Below are 23,055 nucleotides of genomic sequence, written 5' to 3' on the forward strand. Positions count from 1 at the left end.
AAAATTATTTCGTTAGTTAAACTATAAAAGCTTAACTGTCGCATAGAATAAATTTTTAACATCGATGTTATGTTTTAAGTTATTTTTTAGAGCAGTTTTTAATAATACTTACTAACCCTTACTTATTAACTTATAGTCTTAAATTTTATTATACTTATAATACAAAGGTAAACAATTTATTATTATAACTATCGTAGGCTCCATGACGCCTCGTCTCCAACATCACAAAAATATTAAAAACCTTTACGTCAAAAAGTTTTGACAGCTCAATTTTGACATTTGAATTTACAAGAAATTTACGTCCATCCATTTACAAAGAATATTGTAATCGCTAAAAAGTAGTTATAATATAAGTATAAAATGGCGAAAAAATATCCAAAATGCTTTGTAACCGTCGGAACAACGAAGTTCGACATGCTTTGTGAATACATACTTACTGAACCTGTTCTTACTGCACTGAAGAATATTGGTTGTGAACAAATAACTGTTCAAATAGGAAAAAGTAACGTTGAACCCGATGTTTACCACAAGGAGGGTGTTGAAATCACTATGTACAGGTTTAAAGATTCCATAATAGAGGATATAAGGAATGCTGATTTAGTTATAAGTCATGCTGGTGCTGGAAGTTGCTTAGAAACTTTGGAGGAGAAGAAACCGCTATTGGTGGTTGTAAATGAAGATTTGATGAACAATCATCAACTAGAGCTGGCTGAGAAACTACAGATAAAGTCCCACCTGTACTACTGCACATGTGATACACTTGCGAGTACACTAAGTATTGTAGATTTTTCATTACTAGCTCCACTGCCGAAGGCAGACCCAACGCTGTTTTTTAAATTTCTTGATAACATTTTTAAAATTAAAGAATAAGAGTAATAATTAAAGTTTAGGTAATGTTTTTAAACTAAATAATAGACTAAATTTCTTGATAATGTATTTAAATTAACTTTTATAACTTCTACAGTTTGTACACAATTTTACTAATACAATGCAATGAGTCTTACATTGACATCAATGCAATTTTTTTATAACAGTTAATATTATTATGTCTAAAATTGTCCTTGGTCGTTGTCGGACTGTGATGCGGACTTAAATGTATTATACCAGTTTCCAAATAAGGTGAAAGTACATTACAACTTGAATTTTTATCATTAATGAAGTGCTCCTTTTTAACTTTATATAATTTGCTGCTCCAAAGTTTTTAATTATGGTAAATATAAAATATCTACTATTGTAAATAAATAACTTAAGTTTTTAGCTTTGAGCTATATTGACTGATTATTATTATTGTGACTATGTTAATGGTTGGCCTATTAAAATTTTTACAAGATTAGGATAATTAAACACTGCCAATATTGTAAAATATTGATGTTGTTCAATTCATTTCTATATTATTATGGCTTAAAATAATGTTGACGCTAGGTTTACCAATACAAATAAAATTAAAACGAGAGCTTTGTTGAATTTAGATTTTATTTGTAACTGATTGAAATGTATTAACAATTATACATAAGTTAATTGACTGAGAAAATGAGAAGACTGCCTATGGTCTGTTACAGTGTACAACTACTGATCACAAGGATCTGGATTCAATTCCCAGGTTATGCAAAATGCTGTTGGGTTTCAACAGTTCCTCTTGGAATGTTCTCAATAGTAGCCTAGAGTTTGGTAATATGCTGGGTATATGGCAATAAGCTGAGCCCCCCCCCCCCCCACTCTCCCCTCCTATTGCATAGTGCTTACAGTAAAAATTTACAAAACTGCATAGTTGAAGGTATAATAGAAATGATATAAGAAAGATTAAAAACAAGCCACCATTTCAATATGTCCTAACATGAATCTTGCTGTGCTAGTAAGTTTATAAATCTAGAAAGTAAGTATGAAATGATCCATTTGTAATACCTACTAAGCTTATTTATCCCATGAATTCATTACCATGGAAAAAAAACCATGTAATGGTATAAAACATGATAAGTAGTTACCTGTATATTAAGATGATTATGGCGATGTTTTGGATTTGCAATAATAAAGTAATGTATTTAAGTATACAACTTTGAAATAAAATTTAATTAATATAAAATTTCTACAAGACATTTTCATAGGTATAAAGTGATATTACAAATAAATTGTTTTTACAGTATACATTAATTTTATTGAAAATAAAAATACAGATCATTTACACAACATTTATGCTCATAAAACATTTGCATAGAAAACAGTGATGTTTGAAGGAATTTTTAGAAATGATAGGACAACTAAACTTATTAGTGTTTATTTAATAAATTAATTATAATTTAGACTAATTTCTTAGCTTCGAAGAAGCTCTTGAGATGTCTCATCTGCCAGTAGCCGATGCCAACAAGGACACCAGTCTGCAGAAGAGACCACCACAGAACCCTCTGGTTTGTGCTCTCTGATGTCTGCCTGAAGCGCTCTTCGCGATGCTGTAAATAAAATACTGGTTGATGACATTTCATAACTTTTATACTTTCTCACAAACATCTCGACATTATGTAGAGAAAATATTATAACACTGTACTTCAATAAAAATATTCCAATTTAGAAACTACTAAATATGTTTAAATAAATCATTCAACAAATAAAATACAATGTTTTCCTGCTTCATTTATCCTGTACGTTTATATGTTTTACTGATATTATAGAATTAGTAAATCCAGGTATAAAATCTATATAGTGGGCATATATCGATATGTGGCAGTTTAGTGGGTATTCCCGCCCTCTGGGTGAAAGAGTCCAACATAACCCTACACCACACCAAGAGTGCAGGTGTATGCCTATTTTTTGTGTAAGAGCAAAAAACATACATCTATCCATCCAACCAAACTTTCACAGTCATAATATAAGTAGTGTAGTATTATAGTATTTGCATCACCCACCCTCTGATAACTCTGTTCCTTAGTGATCTGGTGCACTTGGTCCAGCAGCTGTCTGATCCTCAGTTGCAGTTCTGTCAGCTTGTCCTTGTGAGCTACATTAGCATAGTCCACTGCATGCTCTCCAACTTGAATGTCAAGATGAACCTGCAATTCAAATTTAAATTGATTTAATTTAACACTCATTCAAATATATGTTAGTTCATAGATATGTAATATGCAGTTACTGAATATAGATTATTTTTCATAAACTTGTTAGCATTCTAGGCAAACTGCAAGTGAAGAAGTTATAAACAAATATCAATATGAAAATCCAATGGCAAATAGAGGATGTTTGTTGGAATACTGTAGTCATGTTTGTTTTCAAGCTATAAACATTTGGGTACTAAGTTGCAAAACACATAATTACAGAGATTCTTTAACTATTTACATAGAATAAATAGTCAAAGAATCTTTGTAATTATGTATAATATAAAAATACTGAATAACTTGAAAAATTTTGATCTGATTATAAATATATAAAGTTAGTTTTTTAACTTTTTAATTGGTAACATTCAAACGAACTTGAAAATTACATAGGTATATGGTATTGCTGTTACATTTATTGTCACCCAATAGATTGTTTACACAAGTGTATGCTCAGGTGTTACATTTATCTATTGTTTTTTTAGATAATGCCACATCTTCAATAGTATACATATCATTAAGTTTGCAGCAACCTACATCCATAAAATAATAGAAGAAGGCTATATGTATTACATATTCATATTTTGTCTGAACTACAATCTTAAAACTACTGTTGAAATATATAGTCAATACATTAGCAACAAAAACAAAAGAAAGGTAATGGCAATATAAAGGACAAAATCTTAATTTAGTACAGGACAGTAGAAAGTAATACTTACTCTAAGTTGTGAACCACTGAACCAAGATGTGCTGTTGGAGTACATACAGATAACGTGTTCTCCCGGCGTGACCGACGTGAACGATATCATTCCCTCGGACGAGTACACGCGTGACATCAACACTTTGTCGTTAGGGTCTCGTACCTCCACATGCATACCAATTCCAGGGGTCGACGGCATAAAACCACCTGATCTCGGATCATACAGCTCCACTTTGTAGTTTACTGAAACAATTATTAAATATATACATCGTTTCTAGTTTCGTCACAAAAATAAGGCTAGTGTCGGTCAAGCTCTTACCAATAACAGTGGTGTCGTCGGGTATTTCCTCTATAAAACATTTTCTCTCGCCTTCTGCTATATGGAAGTATAAAGCTGATGTCACGTCTAGTACGAGAAATAGCGCAATTAATGAGGATATTCTAAATAATTCCATTTTTCCAGCTTATTACGATCGGCAAAAACGAAAGATTAATGACATGACACACGTCACCCAAAATAAACGTCAAACAAGCACAGCAGAATAAAGAAAACTCGGTCAGCAAATATCAACATATTCAGCATGAGTATATTTAAAAAATAAAAGTCAGTACACTACATATTATGCTATAATTTTTATCAGGATTAGCACAAACTTTGACTTTAACTGATTTTTTAATCATTTACAATATTTATAGGTAAGTAAATAATATGGATATTCGTCAGTCTTCTTCTGATGCTCGACTGACTTTATGTTATATATGATTGTGAGGGAGCGGATGAATTTAATATCAATAAATAAAATAAATCATCTGCATAATTATGGTAGAATTCTTTACCATTTACACATTATTAAATAACCCAATGGGATAATAATATATCGGTACTGTTTATCTGGAACTCGGACTTCATGACATTGTTGACAACTGCGTGATGACGTTTCATTTCTATACCATGAAGTGTGACGATTCTACTTTTTATTGAAAACAAAACGTCGTGCTTCACAACATATTTATCCAGAATATAAAACTAGTGATATAATCACGTAAATATTAAGTCATAAAAATACGTAATAAAAGGATATATAGCACTCATAGTAAACATGGATCCATTCATTATAGCTGCTATTATTAGCGCAATAGTAATCGTACTTCTCTCCATCGCATTTATTAGAGTTGGATCCCAGGTTAAACCCCAAGGTAAATTATTTTCTGAAGTCAATCATATTTATTAAGATATTACTACTCTTTATTATATTGATGTACCTAGGTAATGTTTTAAGATTACATTCAGTGAGCCATAATTGTTTACTTTTTAGAATAATATGTTTATCTTGTACAGCTGGAGCGAGACCAAGAGCAGTAGCTCAAAGAGATGGTGGTCCTGGTCGAGTGCAAGCTGTCCGTAACCAGAGAGCCAGGATGAGAGCAAATGGTAACAATTAAGAAATTAATTATTCATGATTAACAATGATTTTTATCTATTACTAGCCCTTTATGTGTCACACTATTGGGCAAAGGTCTCTCTTCTTTCCTTCCAAACATGTCAGTTCTGTGCCATACTCCCCAACGAAAGACCTGCAAATGTTGTTTGCCACCTGCATTGTGTTTGGCCTCAACAACAATGTCCAGCATCATCAACAATACCATATTATTTATTTTGATACTAAACTAAAAGTGATTAGAAGACCGTCAAGTAATACTGTGTGAAGGAACTAGAAAATTATGCATTTGAAATGAAAATTACTATTTAAAACATTTGGTAGAAATTAAGTATATCCATCAGTTAATAAAATTAATACTTAAATATTTTTATTCAGCTGCTCGTAATCAAGCTGCATTGGAAGAAGAACCTGAAATGGTTGATGAGCCTGATGATGATCACCAGCAAGAAACTCAGAAAGTTGAATTTGATGACAAAATGGGAGCTAAGGTAATCTGCACTTTATTCTCATTTGTGAAATGATGAAATGAATACCAACTTGTGTATTCTCAAAACAATATTGTTTATAAGGATCCTAGTTGAAGTCATATAGATAATATCAACCTAGTAATAAGAACACAATGTTTGAGTGTAAAGTGTATGTAACATAGATTCTAAATAGACTGCAACTTCTATTACAGAAAAGAGCAAAATTAGAAGCCAAAATGGAAAAGAAAAAGGCGAGAGAAGCTGAAGAACAAATGAGGGAGATGAAAAAGAAGAAAGATGAAGAATTAGAGCAGGAAAGAAAGAAGATAGAAGAGAAACAAGAAGTAAGTACAGAAGTATCTTCAAATATCACATTTCTCATAGATCTGTTGATTTAATAATACTATTTATATCTAGCATGGTGTGGTTTGTGATTTAGGACAGAATATTCATACAAACTTTTATCCCCTTGAGGGTAGAATTTTTAGATCAAAATCCAAAATTCTTAGCGGATGCCTTATTCATAACATCTACCTACATAACAAATTTCAGCTCAATCTGTCCAGTGGTTTGGGCTGTTTATTGATAGATTACTATGTCATTCAGTCAGCGTTTAAGTGATTGAGTTATATAAATTTAGATTCTGTATTTATTTTATATAAATATTATTAGGAAGAAGAACGACAACGTGAAGAAGCTGAACGCAAAGCAGAGGAAGAGCGCAAGAGACGCGAACAGGAAGAGTATGAGGCCATGAAGGCGGCTTTTACAGTTGAGGGTGAAGGTTATGAAGAGAATGAAGATCAAGACAAAGAAAGCCTGCTAAAGGATTTCATTGATTATATTAAGGTAAATTATAGCACTTTTTAAGTGTAGTGCAGTTGCAGTTCATCTATACTATTTATACTAATATTATAATCTATACTAGTATTATAAAGCTGAAGTGAGCTGAGGCACTAATCTCAGGAACTACTGGTCCGATTTGAAAAATTATTTCAGTGTTAGATAGTACATTTATCGAGGAAGGCTATAGGCTATATATTATATCATTGCGCTACGATCAATAGGAGCAGAGTACCAGTAAAAAATGTAAAAATGGGGAATATTTTGACCTATTCTCTCTTATGTGAGGCAAGCGAAGTTGCGCGGGTCAGCTAAACGCTGATATAAAGACCCCCAACATTGCATGAACTAATAAAGGTGTAATCATTTCCAGGCACAAAAAGTTGTACTACTTGAAGACTTGGCAGCACATTTCAAGTTAAAGACCCAAGCTGCAATTGACAGGATAACAGACTTGCAAGCTTCTGGAGAACTGACTGGTGTTATAGATGACAGAGGGAAGTTTATTTATATTTCACAGAAAGAGCTTGAAGATGTTGCTAAGTTCATAAGGCAGAGGGGAAGAGTATCAATAACTGATTTAGCAGAATCTAGTAATGAACTGATTAACTTGAATCCTGTCACAGTGTCCTAGTCATAACCTAGAGATTATTTTTATATTTTGTTCTCTGTTACAATAAAATTTAATGTAAAAAAAAAATATTTTGTTCATACAAACATTTATTTTAAAAGAAAAAGAAACATGCATTTAATCTGTTATTTCATATCCAAACATATCTCTTCCTTTCTCAAGTAGAAGTAGAGATGATTCCTTGATCCGCTCCAAAAACTCCATCAACTTATTCTTGGTGAATACTTTGTACAAACATCTATTTTCACCAGCTATCAAGTTACTCAGTTTGACAGCTTCCTTGTGATCCTCAATATTATCATTACTCTGCAATATTTTCAAAATTAAAATAACAACTTCAGGAATACAGAGCCGTCTCAAAGTCTCTAATTGTTTGGATCTTTCTTGTTTCTCATCATCATTAAACTTTTGAGAAGTAGTACTATCATTTTCATCCTGCAGCCAACCGCCTGGGAAAAGTAAAACATTGTAAAGCAAATTTTTCGTGTGTCTAGCTTGATGTTGTACTGCATTCAACCAGCGGGCTTTTTGTTGTTCCACCTGGGCACATCTCTGCTCATGATGTACTTTGTCAGAGAAAGAGGCATCAGATTGTAATGGCTCCACATCTTTTGGTTGTCCACTAATAAAATGTCTATACCATGTAGCAAATCCCTCTAATGCCTCTAAATATGCTTTCAAGCACAAATGTTCACGCAATTCTGAAGAGCTAGAGGATATTTTACTTACAAAATCTGGGAACATTTTATTAACATTAGCAATACAAGCCAGAGCGGCTTCAGTGTTTCCAATAAAGATAAAAGTGCGAATCATTGCATTGCTCAACCATAATGCTTCCTCGTGTTGATTTGTAATAAGAGATAACCATTCAAGAGAGGCTATGACTTTTTGAATCAAAGTTTTATCTTTTTCTACAGCTGTGGTTTGAGTAAATGTCAAGTCCAAATTTCCATAGCCTTGTTGAATGTCCGCAATAGATTTTTTAATAGCAACTCGAGCAGATGCTGAAACATCAATACCTGCAGCAAGCCCTGCTTTGACAACTCCCTGTCTATAATCACTCTTATGAATATGATCCATTAACTCTGCATACAAAGCAATTTGTCGGCTGATGGGTACATTAGATGTGTAATAAGCAATTAGTTCTGGACATTCAACAGAACCATCCATCAGTTTGCTAATGAGTTGAGTGACATATTTCTCTAGAATTTTGTCTCCAATATCATGTTGTGGATCTTTGCCCATTTGTCTTAATACTAATATGAGATGAGCTAAAAATCTTACAAATCTATCATCGCTGTTCTCAATCCAATCTAAAGAATCTTGCATAATTGCTCTAACATGACCAAGCATCAAGTAGCGCTGGGAAGTTTGGTACAAAGACTCTTTTTTACCATCCATCAGTGCTTTCACAGCACTGAAAACTTGCTGTAAGGATAATTCTTCAACTTGTAGTTCGGACTGAAGTAATTCTAAAACATCTGAAGGAGTAGTATTAGCATCAACAGTAGCATGGTGTTCATGTAGAAACTTATCAACTCGTGCTTCAATCTGTACTCTTAGATGAGCCCACAGTAAATCTTCCCAGCTGCCTTGACATGCAGGGAGAGTGCTAGTCAAATGACCTGACAGCACTCCAACAGAAGCTCGGTAATGTATATTCTCTGCTGTGTTGTTTGCTAATCCTAAAGCACACCATTTCCACAAATCCCTGGATGGATTGCCAGATATCTCTAATGGTGAATAAGAGTCATCTTTTGGCAAATAATGGAGAAGCATCCAGCCTTGAAGAACAGCACCTCGCCAGGCCTGCCCAGCACTGATACATAGAGAGACCGCTTCATTAAACTTGCCACACCTTACTTCAGTAAATATTCTTTTACATAAATCATTGTCATCTTTTTGATCATCTGAGTGAATAATTTTCTTTTGACGTCTCGGTGCATCCGGATCAATGCAAGTAACCATAGCTTTATTAGATTCTTTATTAAACAAACTTGAACCAATTAATAATTCATGCAAAGTATTACTCCAGTGCATATTGTTAGTTATTATAGGTGCAGAAGTCTTTGTAGCTTCCTCTTGATATGATGCAGTTGCTTCCAACCAGTCTACCAGTAATTGTAACAGCCGTAGCTCCGAATCACTTCTAAATAAAGCATCCACCAAGGTTTGTTGAGACAATGTTGTCTCTGTGATCACACTGTCCAATGACTCGGGATGTTCAGTAATAGAGTCAGCATATAAACAATGCAGTAATTTCCACGTGTTAGCTTCTTCAGCCAGCCAATAGTTCTGTGCATTATATCTGTTCCAAGGCTCAACAGATTCAAGTGACTCACAACAAACCTGAGCTAACCTCGCCAAAATGTCCAAAACGTTACTGGGACGGATTGTTTGAATTATCTCAAAAAAAGCTTCACTCAAATTTTCTGCAGCCACTCCAGGGTTGATTATTATTGACGATTCATCTAAAACTTGTCTCAGACTGGTATCATTTAGATTTTTGAATATCGAAGTTTCATTCAGTATCGGCGACAAGTTTAGTGTATCTTCTCTCGACAGTAACTGTCTATTCCTTTTATTCTTCAATGGCGTAAATTGCGTTGAGTGTAAATTAAGGCTTCTTTCAAAGTTAGCCATAGTAACTAGCAGTAATTTCACTTAATAAATTAGAAACTCGCATAACCGTCCAAAGCAAGCGCGCCGAACTTTGACACTAATGACAATTAAACAAATAAAAATGACAATTGAATGTTCAAAAACTGTATCTAAAAAAATAAGCGGGAATCATTTTAGTAAGAAAATGATTCTGTTACTTTATGAATATGTTTGCTATTAATTGTAGAACCTCTTAAAATATAAAAATTAAAAATTACACGATGATTTTGGTGTAAAATTAACCGAAACGACGTTTTATAATACTGATCGTTACAAAATTAGTATCCATGTTTTGACATGGTATTTGAACAGCTCCTTGAATACTTTGCGGAAGTTCATGGAATTGAGAAATTCGCAAGAAATAGATATTTGAGAATATTACAGGAATTTAAGTAATTACTTTATTATCCAAAAATTCGCTCCAATTCTCAATTTCTTGATTATTTAACTATTATAATATTAAATCTAGAGGTCATGTTCTATACTATACTACACCTAATTCATTCTCATTCCCCCTCTAGACGTCGATGCGTGCGAAGGTAAGTGTAAACGTAAATATATAAATAAATAAGTTATGCATGTAATTTATTTCATCAAAAATGTTACAAAATAAGGAAATTACATATATTATTTGAATATTACACCATAATTATATTTTATGCTTGTAGACTGAATCAAGTCTTCCTTAGTGGCAAACTTATTTTCTAATTTCCTAATGTTAATGAATAATGTAATCACTTCTATAAGTATTTAAATTATATTGATCGATTTTTGTAAATGGAATTTCATCTTCTTAGAACTTCATAAATTGTAAATAGATCAAAAGTTATTTGGTTGAATCCAGGTTGAGTGGTAAGTACATAGGAAAATATATAAAAAAATTGTAGAAGATCTGAGTTATTTTCTAGTGTATACATTCCTCTACATTTTTTAGGCATCTACTTAAACTTATAATAAAAACAAGCAAGTAAATAAGAAATGTTTCACATTGGAAAATTAATAGCTGAGGAGTACCTATATATCTACCAGTTTCCTGAAGTATTAAATTTCCAATAAGGTTCCCTGACTGCATAGTACTGCAAATTTGTATTGTATTATTTACTTTCTATCAGAACAAAAAAATAAGTACAGTAGAACTTGGTATGGAATATATCTATAGTGATTTCTGGTACCTTCCAAATAATAACCCATATATCTATTGTATGATGGGGAAATAATAGTTGCTTTATCTTGGTAGATACCAAGCATAAATTGTATGAGCTGTAATTTATTTGTTTTGAGATTCTTTCTGTCAATTGTATTGTAAAACAAGGACACATTTCTAATAATAAGGTCCCTCTTCTATTTGACTGTCAAACAAATGAAAATCTGGCCTTCTGCTAGGAATATACTTGGTTGTTACTTGGATAATCCAAGCAATGTGCAATTATAATAGTAAATTCATAAAACAGTGTTATACAATAGAAATCAAATATAATTTTACATGCAAACCAGGGTGCTGATTATAAGTGGGCAGACCTCATACAAAATAATAATATTTCTTTTCAGATCTACAAACAGAACCAGTTGCCATTGAGTTTAATAAAGCTTGTATAATAAAATATATTGCGATTCTGAAAGAGTTCAATTGATATAATTAGATAGATAAACAAGTGTTATGATTTTAACACCTTCTAGATCCCATATCCCTAGTACCTGGTTGTAATAAGTGAGTAGTTCTTTAACTAACTTTCTTAAATGGTTATCTAATGTAAGTTCTTATTTTCTGAGAGTATAAATGGTTATAGTTCATAAGATAAGTTCAGGAAGTCTAAGTTTTTCACAACTCAGGACAAATAGTAGCTATTTAGCAACGGTATACATTTTAAGTCTGGGATGTGTTGTTTGAGGAATAACTATTTTGATAGTAGATAGGCTTTTAGAGGATTGTACATTCTTCATGTATTGTGTTATGTTATCATAAATTGAACAAAAATAGATGTTTGTTTTTAAGTTATTGACATTAGTGACATTATTTTTTCCTAACTTCTGTGTCAACCAACTGTCAGAAGTGATATCATTGGGAGGAATTAAATTTTAATTCACTGCCATTATATTATGTGTATGGGTTGAATTTTATCACTGAATTCTCTTAATTATAGGCCAAAGATGCAGTGTGATGTGAGGGCTGGAAAGAATCACTTGTTTTCCCATCAAAAGCAAGTACACCATACAGCAATCATGTGCACTATTTTAAAGGTAAGCTATTATATTACTTATCCTTTAAATTATTTAAAGTCCTGTACTTATGACACAATAAAGAAGTTTATGTGTTGAAATCACTTAGATTTTGTAGAAATATTACATTATGTGGGGGAAAAAATCAAATCAAGTCAAATTTATATTTCATGTTTGCGGTACCTATGTGAATTTCTGGCATTTAGAAACCAAAAAATGTTTGAAAGAGATATTGTAGTTATTGCTTTTTTAGTTATAATGGTAAAAAACTCTGCTAACTAAATGGTAAAATAATTATTATGATGCTTTACAAATCAGTTACGTGCTAAGGAAATGGGTGAAAATTTGAAAAATAAGAATTCTAACTTATTACAAAAATGATGCAGAGGCTTTTTAGATATGAATTAAATGCTACTTGATACCATCTCAATATCTGGTAGATAAATACAAATTAGTGGTAATTATAAAAAGAACAAAGTGCCACCTTTATAGAAAGCTTAACATTTTCCTTTCCCCCAATCCCTACAACAGTATCAGTAGATTAAATTAGTAGCTGTGTACAGAGATATATAAAACATCCTGTGCTTATTTTTCTTAATATTTTCGAAGTATTTTGTATTTAGGTACCTACCTACTTGTATTTACTTGTAATAAATACATACATAAGTACATAATAACACGTCTTTTCCCATGGACAAGCAGTGACCAAATAACGGCACTGGCTACGATTTCCCTTGGTTCATTCAAATCCATACAACTTGTCATTGAATTTACTTAAACATTTTGTTATGTTGTTTCTACTAGGTACACAAGTTGATAAGTTTGTTGAACGATACCTAAATTACCTATTTTACAAACAAGTGCTATATTTTAGTATATACAGAAATTCTATTATTTTAAATAAACTTTCTGGTTTTAGAATAACAGAACAACATACATCAATCACCACTATTTTTATTAAATAGATATCAATGTAAAGATAGAATAATTGTAAATTAGTTTTTTTTATTACGTCTATGTAATATACGACTGTGAAAAGATTATTAAAATACTAGTTATTTTATTTTTTATTTATATTAGATTTTGGGCTGTGACATGTTCGCTTTTGCGACTACTCATCATTCATCTCGCTCGATATCACGATAAATTATTCTAGGACCGTAGGCAATCACAATGGTGTATGTCTGGGTCGGAACATTTTGGTACGCTAAAGATATGAGTAAATGTGACACTGGAACGCGAGTAATGATTTTTGTTGCGTCCGGAAGTGCACTTCTTACTTTTATTGCTATAATTATATATTATGCAGTCAATATTATCTCTGTGATTATCTCGTGCATAATTAAATAAAAATAGATTTTTAGTAAAACATTTTATACATAAACGCATAACGTTAATCTTTTGCATTACAAAGAATTAGAACTGATGCAATAGCGTGGCGGTAAAGTCAATAGTCGTTTTCATACTTGTTTAGTGTGAAAATAAATATAAACAATATTATTTAAATGTCTTTGAAGTAAATGTACTGATTTTTAGTAATATTAAATATGAAACAATATTTTTAAAGAAGCATCGCTGATTTTGATAGTTGATTACTAATTTGTCTTTACCGCGCAAGTACATATTCAAGGACGTGTTTGTTGTCTCTTTTCCACAAGTTGCTTTACGCAAACGCTTGTCGTGTGCGGCAAAACGTTTCGTCACTGGATATTAGTACCTACCCAGTTCACTAGTGTTTTTTGGTCTGGTTCCGCCATTATTATTATAAAAAATCTTCATTGTCATTATTTTGGTGATATGTGTTTAGTGCAACACGAGTTCAAAGTAGATAGACCTTATAAACATTACCCGTAGTGTCCACCGTAAGTGTTTTGGAAGTGTATCATTTCCTGTTTCATATCGTACAGAAACAAGCAACTACGACCGCTAGTGTTACTCTTTTGGTTATCACGTGGGTTAAATTTCGAATTATACGGCTTTGTGTGTTGATTTTTTTATATTCCTTATTGTGAATGTACTGTCATGACAGACGTGTCGCCTGAATAGTGAAAAACCGGTTCATAACCCTTCATAAACGTTGTTTTTCAGAAGCCCGCCGAACCGCCGTCGGTCCGCCGTCCGTTTCGGCTCGCAATGGAGCCGGCGGGGGACTGATTCCATGAAGAATGTTAGCAAAAAGTTCCGTTTTAGTGAAGTTCAGTGTTGTGTCAGTGTTGTGAACCCTATATCAGTGTTACATAAGGACAGAATGAACTGTAGAAGAAGCCCGCCCTGACGCGGCGGGCGCCAGCGTCCGTGGCGGGCGAGGTGCGGGTCATGGCCCCAGCATTGTCTATCGCACCTCGAGAGCCTCACGTCCTGGACTCTAACATCGTGGAAGACAACGAGAAGCTGCTCTCCCACCGGAGACGGGCGCTCGCGTCCGTCGATAACCTCGCGACACACATGGAGAAAGATGATATGGGTCTCCAGAACCAGCTCAGCCTCGCCAAGGACTCCCAGGATATGGATCAAATCCTGGTAGACTTAGGCAACAGTGATCTAGGCCAAGCAGATCTGTTTCAAGCTATGAAGACCCTTGAGAATGGCAGTGAAGGACTTTCAACGGTTGACAATGAGGCAATATTTCCTCTCCCTGGATTTGAGATGACAGATAATGCTGATTCAGAGGGTGATACACAAGAGGAAAAGATAAAAGCAACACAGGTACGACTAGAAAGACGATGTGCTTTCCTATGCCGTAGACTGAGAATCTTACAGGCTCGTGCTATAGGAAAGAGGGTATCTGAAGAAGCAGCTCAAACGTTTGAGAAATGTACCCGTGGTGCTCGTAGAGATGGAGGAGGGAGACCTGTTGGAATAAAAACATTTCTAAAGACTGTAGAAACCACTGCGGCCTTACAGGCAAGCGCAGCATCAAAAACTGTTGCTGGATCTAAGCATTACAACCCTAGTACATCTAAGGGAGATGTGTCAAAGTCAGCCAGTGTAGGAGTACCACCAGGTACTCTGGAAGGCTTAGACGAGACAGCCAGTGCTTTACGTGCACACTTGACAGTTGTGAAGCAAGGGCTTGACTCTGATGCCACAGCTTCATCTTCAGGTGCTGAGAGTAATGATGAAGCTGTGTCATACAACAATCCTCATCAACAAACATTGCCAATGTGAGTACCAATTATTACATCATCCCTAACTAATGTTTTTATTGATGTGCTAATACATGAATGAACTCAAAGAGATTATTTAATTAATTAACTTGGAACAGGGTTAGGATATGTAACTTTAAAAAAGGGATGTGATTGTTTTTCCTATTCTCTAAGGTTCATAACTTATTGCTGTGTGCAATGTTACATAGAGAATAGTATGAAAACAGTCATATTATATGCAGATATATTGGTACAGTAATCTCCTTCAATCTTCATACAGCAATTGGTTGTAAGATTGGCAGGATGTAGGTTTATTGCCTGAATCACATCAATAAATTCTCTGTTATAAGTGTTGTAACACATTATTTAATATTACTTTTTGATTTATCATGTACACATCTTATTTGTGTCACTATAAAATATACTATTCCTACTCAATTTGATAAAATGTAGTTAGATCCCACTTAGAATTTATGCATTTATTTATTATGTTGTTGAAAATCTATTTAGCATTTCATATAACATGAATGGTTGAAATCTATCGTGTGATTAGCCTGTGATAAAATCTACAATCCAACTGATAAAACTATACCTACAGGTGTAAAGAGTGGTTTTAGACATAATATATGTAATGTGGGTTTGAAGGTAGATATAATATTGTGTCAAGCTTAACTAACAGGAAAGTGTGCTTGATAAATATCCTATAATATTATGACTATGAACTGTCTTTGCATATTTATATACTTTATTTTACATTCATAGCAGCTTATTTGGTGTATTCTAAAAGTATTTTTACAATAGTTATATATTAATGTGTTTCTCAGAGTATTGCATCATATTAAAAACACTTACATGGCTTGCTTGAGGGGCAAAATTTACATTTGAATCAAGGTCAAAGGGATGTTTTCAATAGAGAAGGGATACATTCATTTTATTATTCCCAGTCTTATATGCTTTATAACTGTCATTGAACTGAGAACAGCTACCTGATAATAACATAAATAATAGTTAATATTAGAAAATTATTGATGTGCAATGATGACTTTTATATGATTGTCACTGATCATATAACATTAATTTTTCTACTTTTATTAATTCATAGAAATACTGTGCTGCTAAGAATGCTGTTGTTTAACTATTGTTTCAATTTAATTAATATTAAAGAGTTGCTTTTGGATTCCTATTTGATTTGAGCAGCTAGCTTACTAGAGAGAACAAGTACTAAACAAATTACTCCTCATTCTTTCTATTAAGATTCATAAGCATAGGTGATACTTATCAATGTTAAACATTTATTAGAAGAAATTCTAATAAATGTTTAAAAATAAGTAATAGTTTTTACTGTTCCATAAAAGGAAGGATACCTAGAAATAGATTAGATGATAGTATCCAATGGTCAAATGATAATTGCAAAAAAATGCTGTTGTCCTGAGACAAGTTTAGACATGTTTAAATCTGTGTGTTCAGCTGAGCAACATAGCTGATAACATCTATTCCATGTTATTGTTGCTGTATATCTCTGAATTTGTAAAGAACCCTATCTAGATTAATTTATTTATTGAGCCTTAATTGTTAATAGTTTTTTTATGTACACATGTAATCATGCAATAATTAACAAATTAAATTATTTATTTTTTAACTCAATTACTGTCCCATTTCTGGGTAAGGGTATCTTTCAGGATTGAGAGAGCAATAATTGTGCAAAGCAAATTGAAATGTCTAGTTAATATATAATTAAAATAATTCTGCTTCTAATCTTACTAATATTAAAATACGAAAGTTTGGATGTGTGGATAGATAATTGTTACTGCATCACACCATAATTACTGAGAAAATTTACACATAAAGAAACTTTTCCCCTTATGTTTTCTAGCAGACACAGTGGCACTCTATAGCTAGTATAATGTTAATGTCTTATTTTAAAAGAAATTTTAAAAAGGTCTTTAACAAGATGTTAGGCTTGTACAGAACCCTTATCAGTCTCCCTTTTAATTATGCAATCTCTCAAAGGTTGAGTTCTATTGTTTACATTGTTGATAAGTGTAGAGTCTACCTAATAATTTTATCTGTTGCATGTTTGTATTTCATGATATGATGTGATTGTTTCAGTGAGAAGCGTGCCCTGTGGACGTGGCAGCGACAGCGCGCCTCGATTGCGTTCCGGTGGAGCTGGCTGCAGGCACAAGTCCAGGAGTTGGAGTACAAGATCAGGCAACACAATGAATTGCATCATCAGGTGATTATATCATTCAGCTTGGCACTTACTTTTAACATGTCAGAAATTAAGCTTTTAAGGCACCAAATTTCGACAGAAATATGATCTGGTTTACATAGTATACCTATTTACTGTTTGTGCTATTCATTGTATGTAAAAGAATTCAATATTACCTTAGCTATTGCTACATAAATAAGTAGCATAGAAAAAAGTCCATTAAGTTCATTGAATGCAAGTATGTTTCCTCTAAGTAAATATCCCATAAAAACTTGAGTCATTGAAACAATGGTACTGTGAAATCCTTCCACTTTCGCCACTTTTTATATGTCTTAAGACCTCTAAGTATGCAGTAGCTAACTAGCTAAACAGTAAATCATCACAGCTATAAAGTTCATAGTACTCACATTTTTATTTTGAGGTCAATGACCATTTCTGGCTTATCAGTGTGATAAACTCTAACACATGTTGGAAATTAAGAATTTATGACTCATTCATTAATAATAACGAAAGTGTATAATTTGAATACTCAAGGTGGCACCTGATTATATCATCATAATTAATAACAATAAAATTGTGAATTGGAGACATAACAATATATTTTAGAAATCTGATTGTAGTTGCAATATTTTTATAAAATTGTTGATCTATCAATCTTTGATTAATATAGAACATAAAACAAATATACAATCTACCATTTGATTCTGAATGTCTGTAATTTCGAGTTTAAGAGATATCAACTTATTAGATATTATTTATTTATTATATTATTAGTACAGACAGGATGAGATGAGTTCTTTGTTTACTCTACGACCTTATACTGTAGCGAAGTGTAGTGTAACATAAACAGATGCAGGGTCAGTTTATGCTATGAGTAAGCTCGACTATGCCACGCGCGACGCTAATTCAAGGTCGCCCTCCATTAAGGCTAGATTTTGTATTATTAATCAAACACTGACTTATAGAATTTTTTTCGTTAATTAGATAGGTAAAATCAAATCTGGTAATTATTTATGTTGTGGTTAATGTTTATACCATACAGCAAATTATTGTATTAAACTATATAAACATGTTTTTGAGAGTTAATAAAAATAAACATTTTATAATGGCTCTTTCCACACGTAAAATTAATGACCCTTCAGTTTTTGGAAGGTTTTCAACAAATTTTCTATTTAGCGCGTTTTTTAATTGGATTATGTAACTGGCCCTCGTCTAATTATTGCCGTCAGTCCGGATGATCCTTAAATGATTTTTATCTATTCGATAGGTTCGCGAGGCGAAGGGCCCAGTGGAGTTTGAAGGAGAGCCCGTGGGTTACGAGGGCTCCCTCCCGGGGGCCGAGCTCGGAGACGACGACCCGGCGCTGGAGACCTGCGCCCGTGTGCGACCGCTGATCCGCGAGAAGTTCAAGAAGAGAAAACTGCTGCAGATGAACAAACTGCATATGGCTTCTGCCAAAGCTGCCAGACCGTCGGATGTTAGGTTAGTTCTGCATTTTTATTTTATTTATTAAATCTTTGATATATTATTTGATCTAGAAGTAAATCTGTGCCCAGGCAAGAAAACAACTTGCCAATGCTATGCCAATGTTATATTGTTTTGATTAAGTAATGGTACACCTATATAAATATGTGCTGTACCTAAACCATGAATAAGTTATGTAATCAACAGCAAATTAAAAAAAAAAATGTCTCGTCGGTCTCTCAGACGTTATGTTATAATATAATAGATTAATGTGTATTTATTCTTACCAAAAAAAATGACCTTAACACAACACCATTGGAACCGCAGATGCAGCTGCCAGGAGCCGGACGACAGCTGCCCGGTGTGCACGGGGCGCGTGGAGCCCACGCAGCCCGCGCCCGCCTTCTGCACGCTCAGCCGCCAGCAGCGCCTGGCGCTCGTCGACCCCGGCTACCACCCCGTGCTCAGCGACATCAAAGGTACCGTATATTCTTACACGAATTCGGATCCGGAACGCCCGAGCCTTCGGTTCGGCAGTCGTCGACCCGAATTCATATTTTACCTTTATAGAAGAACGCGTACCCCTCTCTGTGCGGTCAATACGTGCCTTTACAGAAAGGGGTACGCAACGATTCGCTCCCGTCGTTAAATAGAGGAAAATAATTATTTAAAGATTTAGATAGAAATTTAGGCGGCTCGTGACGCTTCCATTTGACGTGTCCCCCGTGCCCGCAGACGTGTCCCCGGCGCTGCACCTGGCGGCGCTGGCCCCGCGCGGCGTGGTCCCGCGCGGCTCGCGGGCCCCGCGCGGCGCCCACCACGCGCCGGCCCGGGCCCCGCCGCCGCCCGCCGCGCCGCCGCCCGCTCCCCGCAGCGCCCGAAGGCACCCCACACGTACGTATCCGCTACCGTTCTCCTGTCGCCCGCTTCGACCCGTCGTTTTCACGAATCGGTATCTTATCGTAACTTTTGTGTCCGTTCCAGGGTTGAGACGGGGTCGACCTCCCCTCTCTCGGAGGACGAGGGACAGAGAACGGGACGAGGACGCGTCCGCCTCGGGTCACGAGAGGTGAGTGTGAACGATCGTTTAACGAATTACGGTACGCGCCTGACGATCGAGCGGTTTTGAAACCTAATCTATCGCCTGGCGTACATATGTTATGATCGAAATATACGTACATATAATAAATTGGACCTACGATAGATTGTATTTTAGTTTTACATTTCATTTTGGAATAAGAAGAAACGATTTGCGAAATGTTCAAATACGACATTTTTCTTTGCGTTTAGGACCCGCGGTCGTTCGAGTACCGAGTCCCGGTCGTGGCGGCGGCAGTCGTACGACATCGACAACATCGTCATACCGCAGAGCATCGCGGCCAACACTCGCCCTCAGATACTCAACTACAAGGAGATCATCACTCCCAAGTGAGTGACGTTTCACCGCGTGTCACAGAATAGTCGTACGATCTATCGACCGTTTCGGTCACCGTAAACTTCGACCGACGACGGATAAACTTTAATCTCGAGCCTCTTTCAGGTGGCGAGTGATGGAGATCCCGGAGACTTCGATCAACAACGGCGTAGCGAAGGCGACGCGGATGTCCATCGAGAGCGAGGTGAGTCGAACGCCCCATCGGCGGAGGCGGTCAAAGAGAGCTTCTCGGTTCCGTATCGCTCAGTCCGTTAACGACGAGCAGATATGTAACGTCAGTCGCGTGTGCAGGAGGAGGACGTGTCGGAGGCGGCCGTGTCGCTGCGGCACGCGCGCGCCGAGGGCCGCGAGCGCGAGCGCTACGTGCGCAAGCGTCGCGCGCGCCGCGACACCGCCGACGTGCCCGCCGCGCTCGCCGACCACGAGCCCCCGCCGCGCCAAGCCACGCCGCCCACCCCGCCCACGCCCACGCCCGCCCCGCCCGCCCCGCCCGCCCCGCCGGCGCCGCTCACCACCAGCGACGAGGCGAGTACTCATTGACGTCTAATGGTCATCCGCTTATTTCATACCCGCCTCCATTCTTAAATCGCGACATCGTTCCGCTCGTCTGACGTCCGCCTTCTCGGCGTGAAGCCGAGGGTCCGCACCTGTGGTCTCATTTTTATTCGTCTCCTCCTTTTATACGGAGAGGGTTATGCGGTTCTCGACGAGCACCGTAATAGGGATAAACGATGGGAAACCGAATTCTGGGTAGCTTGAAGTTTGGCTATCGGCTCGTTTCGACTCGCCGCTCAAAATTTAATCACCGCTCCGACCTCCCCTCGACCGCTTATCTCCCCATCTACGCTAACGACGTTTCCGCACGCATACTAACGAGCGCACCCGTCTAACCTTAACCGTGAATGTTCCTCCAGACAGTGAGACCGTACACGCCGCGGCAGTTCCCGCTGGCGGACGAGCTGTACGCGGCCATGCTGGCGGCCATGCCGCACGGCTACCGGCCCAGCTCGCCGCCGCCGCGGCCCGAGCCCGACGACGACGACGACGCCAGCAGCACGCTGTCGCCCATGTCGCCGCCCGGCGCCTTCGACGGCGACGACCCCGACGACGCCGAGTGGAACCCCAGCGCCGAGCGCTCCGAGCGCAGGAAGAGCTCGTTTAGGTGAATCGCTCCCGGCGTCCTTGTGGCTCCGTATCTGCGGCGCTCGCCGCCGCCGAAAGTTAATCCTAGCGGGTAGTGGGATATAGCTTTAAAGGCTCGTCGCCTGTGTGTATTATAGTTAACTAGGGGAGTGTGAGAAGTGTGAGTGACGCTCGTCCGAGTAGATGAGCGAACGGAAGTAATATTCCCGATGAGGACGTAAAACTTATATTGCGACCGAAACCGTAGCGAACGCTATAATTTAATACGTGATCGACGTAAGATGTTAAGCGATAATGTATGATAATTAACTATTAACATTTAATCGAGAAATCTGATAAAATGTTGATGTACATGAATTACTCTGATAAATAATAAAAATCCCATAATGAAACTTCAGTGTATTTTAATATTTAAGCTCTAAAATGATTGACTTCAAGTAACGACAGTTTTAAAAACAGTGTCACTTAAATCATAACTCTGTTACTGCTACGTGTCGAACTCGCATTTCAGCGCGTATGATTTCTAATAAATTGCGTAAGCTATAATGATAGACTTGTATAAATGTATAGTTCTTTTAACATACCATAGAAATATGTGAATGTGCTATAATAAGAGCACCAATTTATTGTACAACAATATGTGCAAAATGCACTTGCTTGCAAAATATTCGATTCTGCTAAATAAAAAAATACATATAATATATAGGACCTGATCTCGCGAGTTGAGGTTTTTTTAATATAAATTGCCTTCATTGTGTACAGTTATGAACAAAAATATTGTTATCAGATATTGTATAAATTGGTTCGATTTTGCAAGTAAGCACATGTTTACATTCCCTTCAGTTCAAACGATTTGTTTATGGAGGTAAATTTTATTTAATTTTTAAGTTTGCATGAAGTTAGATGCTAACTCGTAATGAGTGTCATTCGATTGAGTGTTTGAAATAAAATTTTGAAATATTAAGTTAATTTTGGTTTTCCTAGTTATTAAAAAGCCCATGTGCCGCTTAGCGCTTTTGTACATATTAAATTAATATTTTTGGGCTGATAGAAACTTATAGACTGGCTTAATGAATAATTATTTGAATCTCTGAAAGAGTTGAAATTGAACGAAAAAAGCTATGATTCAAATTTTCTTTTGTTAAAAGTATCGTTTAATTTACCGTTGGTAACTGCGCCCACAATTTAATATGTTTAAATATGTAAGAATGAACATTCTTGTATTAATTACTTTACAGGATCCAGATTTTATATCAATTTTTAACTTTGCCTTGTACATTGAACAGATATAGTGTTTTAAAGCTAATCTCGGTGTGTACCAATATTAATCGGCACTTGATAAATATTAGTTTTGTTAAAATATATTCTTATAAAATTATAACAAGGTGCACGTTGATGTTAAAAGACTGTTCATACTACAATGGAAAGATAAATGCTAAAATTGAAGAATGTTCTTGAGAAGCCAAAGTCTTCTTGTAATTTGTAATTAATAAGTAGTTTAAGTTTTTCTAAGGTGACTCGATTCCAGAAAATGAATTGAGAAATATAGATTTAAAGAATTATATTTTCTTTCATTTTTTATCATTATCTTAATGTTACTACTGGGTAATGGTA

At 35.7% G+C, this 23,055-nt stretch overlaps 5 protein-coding genes across 8 annotated transcripts; 3 read left to right on the forward strand and 2 right to left on the reverse strand.

Annotated features, from left to right (window-relative positions):
* The first annotated feature begins 270 nt into the window (after positions 1-270).
* Alg13 (Alg13 UDP-N-acetylglucosaminyltransferase subunit) lies at positions 271-1,365 on the forward strand. The gene has a single exon (XM_076119172.1). It carries the CDS (start codon positions 361-363, stop codon positions 868-870), a length of 510 nt encoding a protein of 169 aa, XP_075975287.1. The 5' UTR covers positions 271-360; the 3' UTR covers positions 871-1,365.
* An 891-nt stretch (positions 1,366-2,256) lies between these two features.
* On the reverse strand, positions 2,257-4,302 carry eca (transmembrane p24 trafficking protein eclair). Its single transcript, XM_076119171.1, has 4 exons — positions 4,100-4,302; positions 3,800-4,023; positions 2,898-3,041; positions 2,257-2,444 (listed from the first exon to the last, which is right to left on the reverse strand). Exons 1-4 carry the CDS (start codon positions 4,233-4,235, stop codon positions 2,295-2,297), a joined length of 654 nt encoding a protein of 217 aa, XP_075975286.1. The 5' UTR covers positions 4,236-4,302; the 3' UTR covers positions 2,257-2,294.
* Positions 4,303-4,720: 418 nt separating this feature from the next.
* LOC142975992 (DDRGK domain-containing protein 1-like) lies at positions 4,721-7,279 on the forward strand. The gene is made up of 6 exons (XM_076119170.1): positions 4,721-4,977; positions 5,120-5,212; positions 5,598-5,710; positions 5,902-6,033; positions 6,362-6,538; positions 6,906-7,279. The coding sequence occupies exons 1-6, from the start codon at positions 4,881-4,883 to the stop codon at positions 7,164-7,166; spliced, it is 873 nt and encodes a 290-aa protein (XP_075975285.1). The 5' UTR covers positions 4,721-4,880; the 3' UTR covers positions 7,167-7,279.
* Positions 7,235-9,878, reverse strand: Nup107 (nuclear pore complex protein Nup107). Its single transcript, XM_076119164.1, has one exon. It carries the CDS (start codon positions 9,804-9,806, stop codon positions 7,281-7,283), a length of 2,526 nt encoding a protein of 841 aa, XP_075975279.1. The 5' UTR covers positions 9,807-9,878; the 3' UTR covers positions 7,235-7,280.
* A 344-nt stretch (positions 9,879-10,222) lies between these two features.
* nsl1 (non-specific lethal 1) lies at positions 10,223-23,003 on the forward strand. 4 transcript variants are annotated; one of them, XM_076119166.1, is made up of 12 exons: positions 10,223-10,363; positions 11,966-12,062; positions 14,130-15,205; positions 17,297-17,423; positions 18,667-18,881; positions 19,191-19,342; positions 19,599-19,757; positions 19,848-19,932; positions 20,154-20,291; positions 20,404-20,482; positions 20,590-20,827; positions 21,217-23,003. In XM_076119166.1, the coding sequence occupies exons 3-12, from the start codon at positions 14,358-14,360 to the stop codon at positions 21,462-21,464; spliced, it is 2,289 nt and encodes a 762-aa protein (XP_075975281.1). In that variant the 5' UTR covers positions 10,223-10,363; positions 11,966-12,062; positions 14,130-14,357; the 3' UTR covers positions 21,465-23,003. The 4 variants fall into 4 exon arrangements, with proteins under 4 accessions (XP_075975281.1, XP_075975284.1, XP_075975283.1 ...); XM_076119169.1 differs by having other exon boundaries at positions 10,225-10,363; positions 20,590-20,823; positions 21,217-21,348; XM_076119168.1 differs by lacking the exon at positions 10,223-10,363 and adding an exon at positions 11,229-11,532.
* The last annotated feature ends 52 nt before the right edge of the window (positions 23,004-23,055 follow it).

The sequence above is a fragment of the Anticarsia gemmatalis genome, chromosome 10 (assembly GCF_050436995.1).
Source record: "Anticarsia gemmatalis isolate Benzon Research Colony breed Stoneville strain chromosome 10, ilAntGemm2 primary, whole genome shotgun sequence".
Lineage (NCBI taxonomy): Eukaryota > Metazoa > Arthropoda > Insecta > Lepidoptera > Erebidae > Anticarsia > Anticarsia gemmatalis.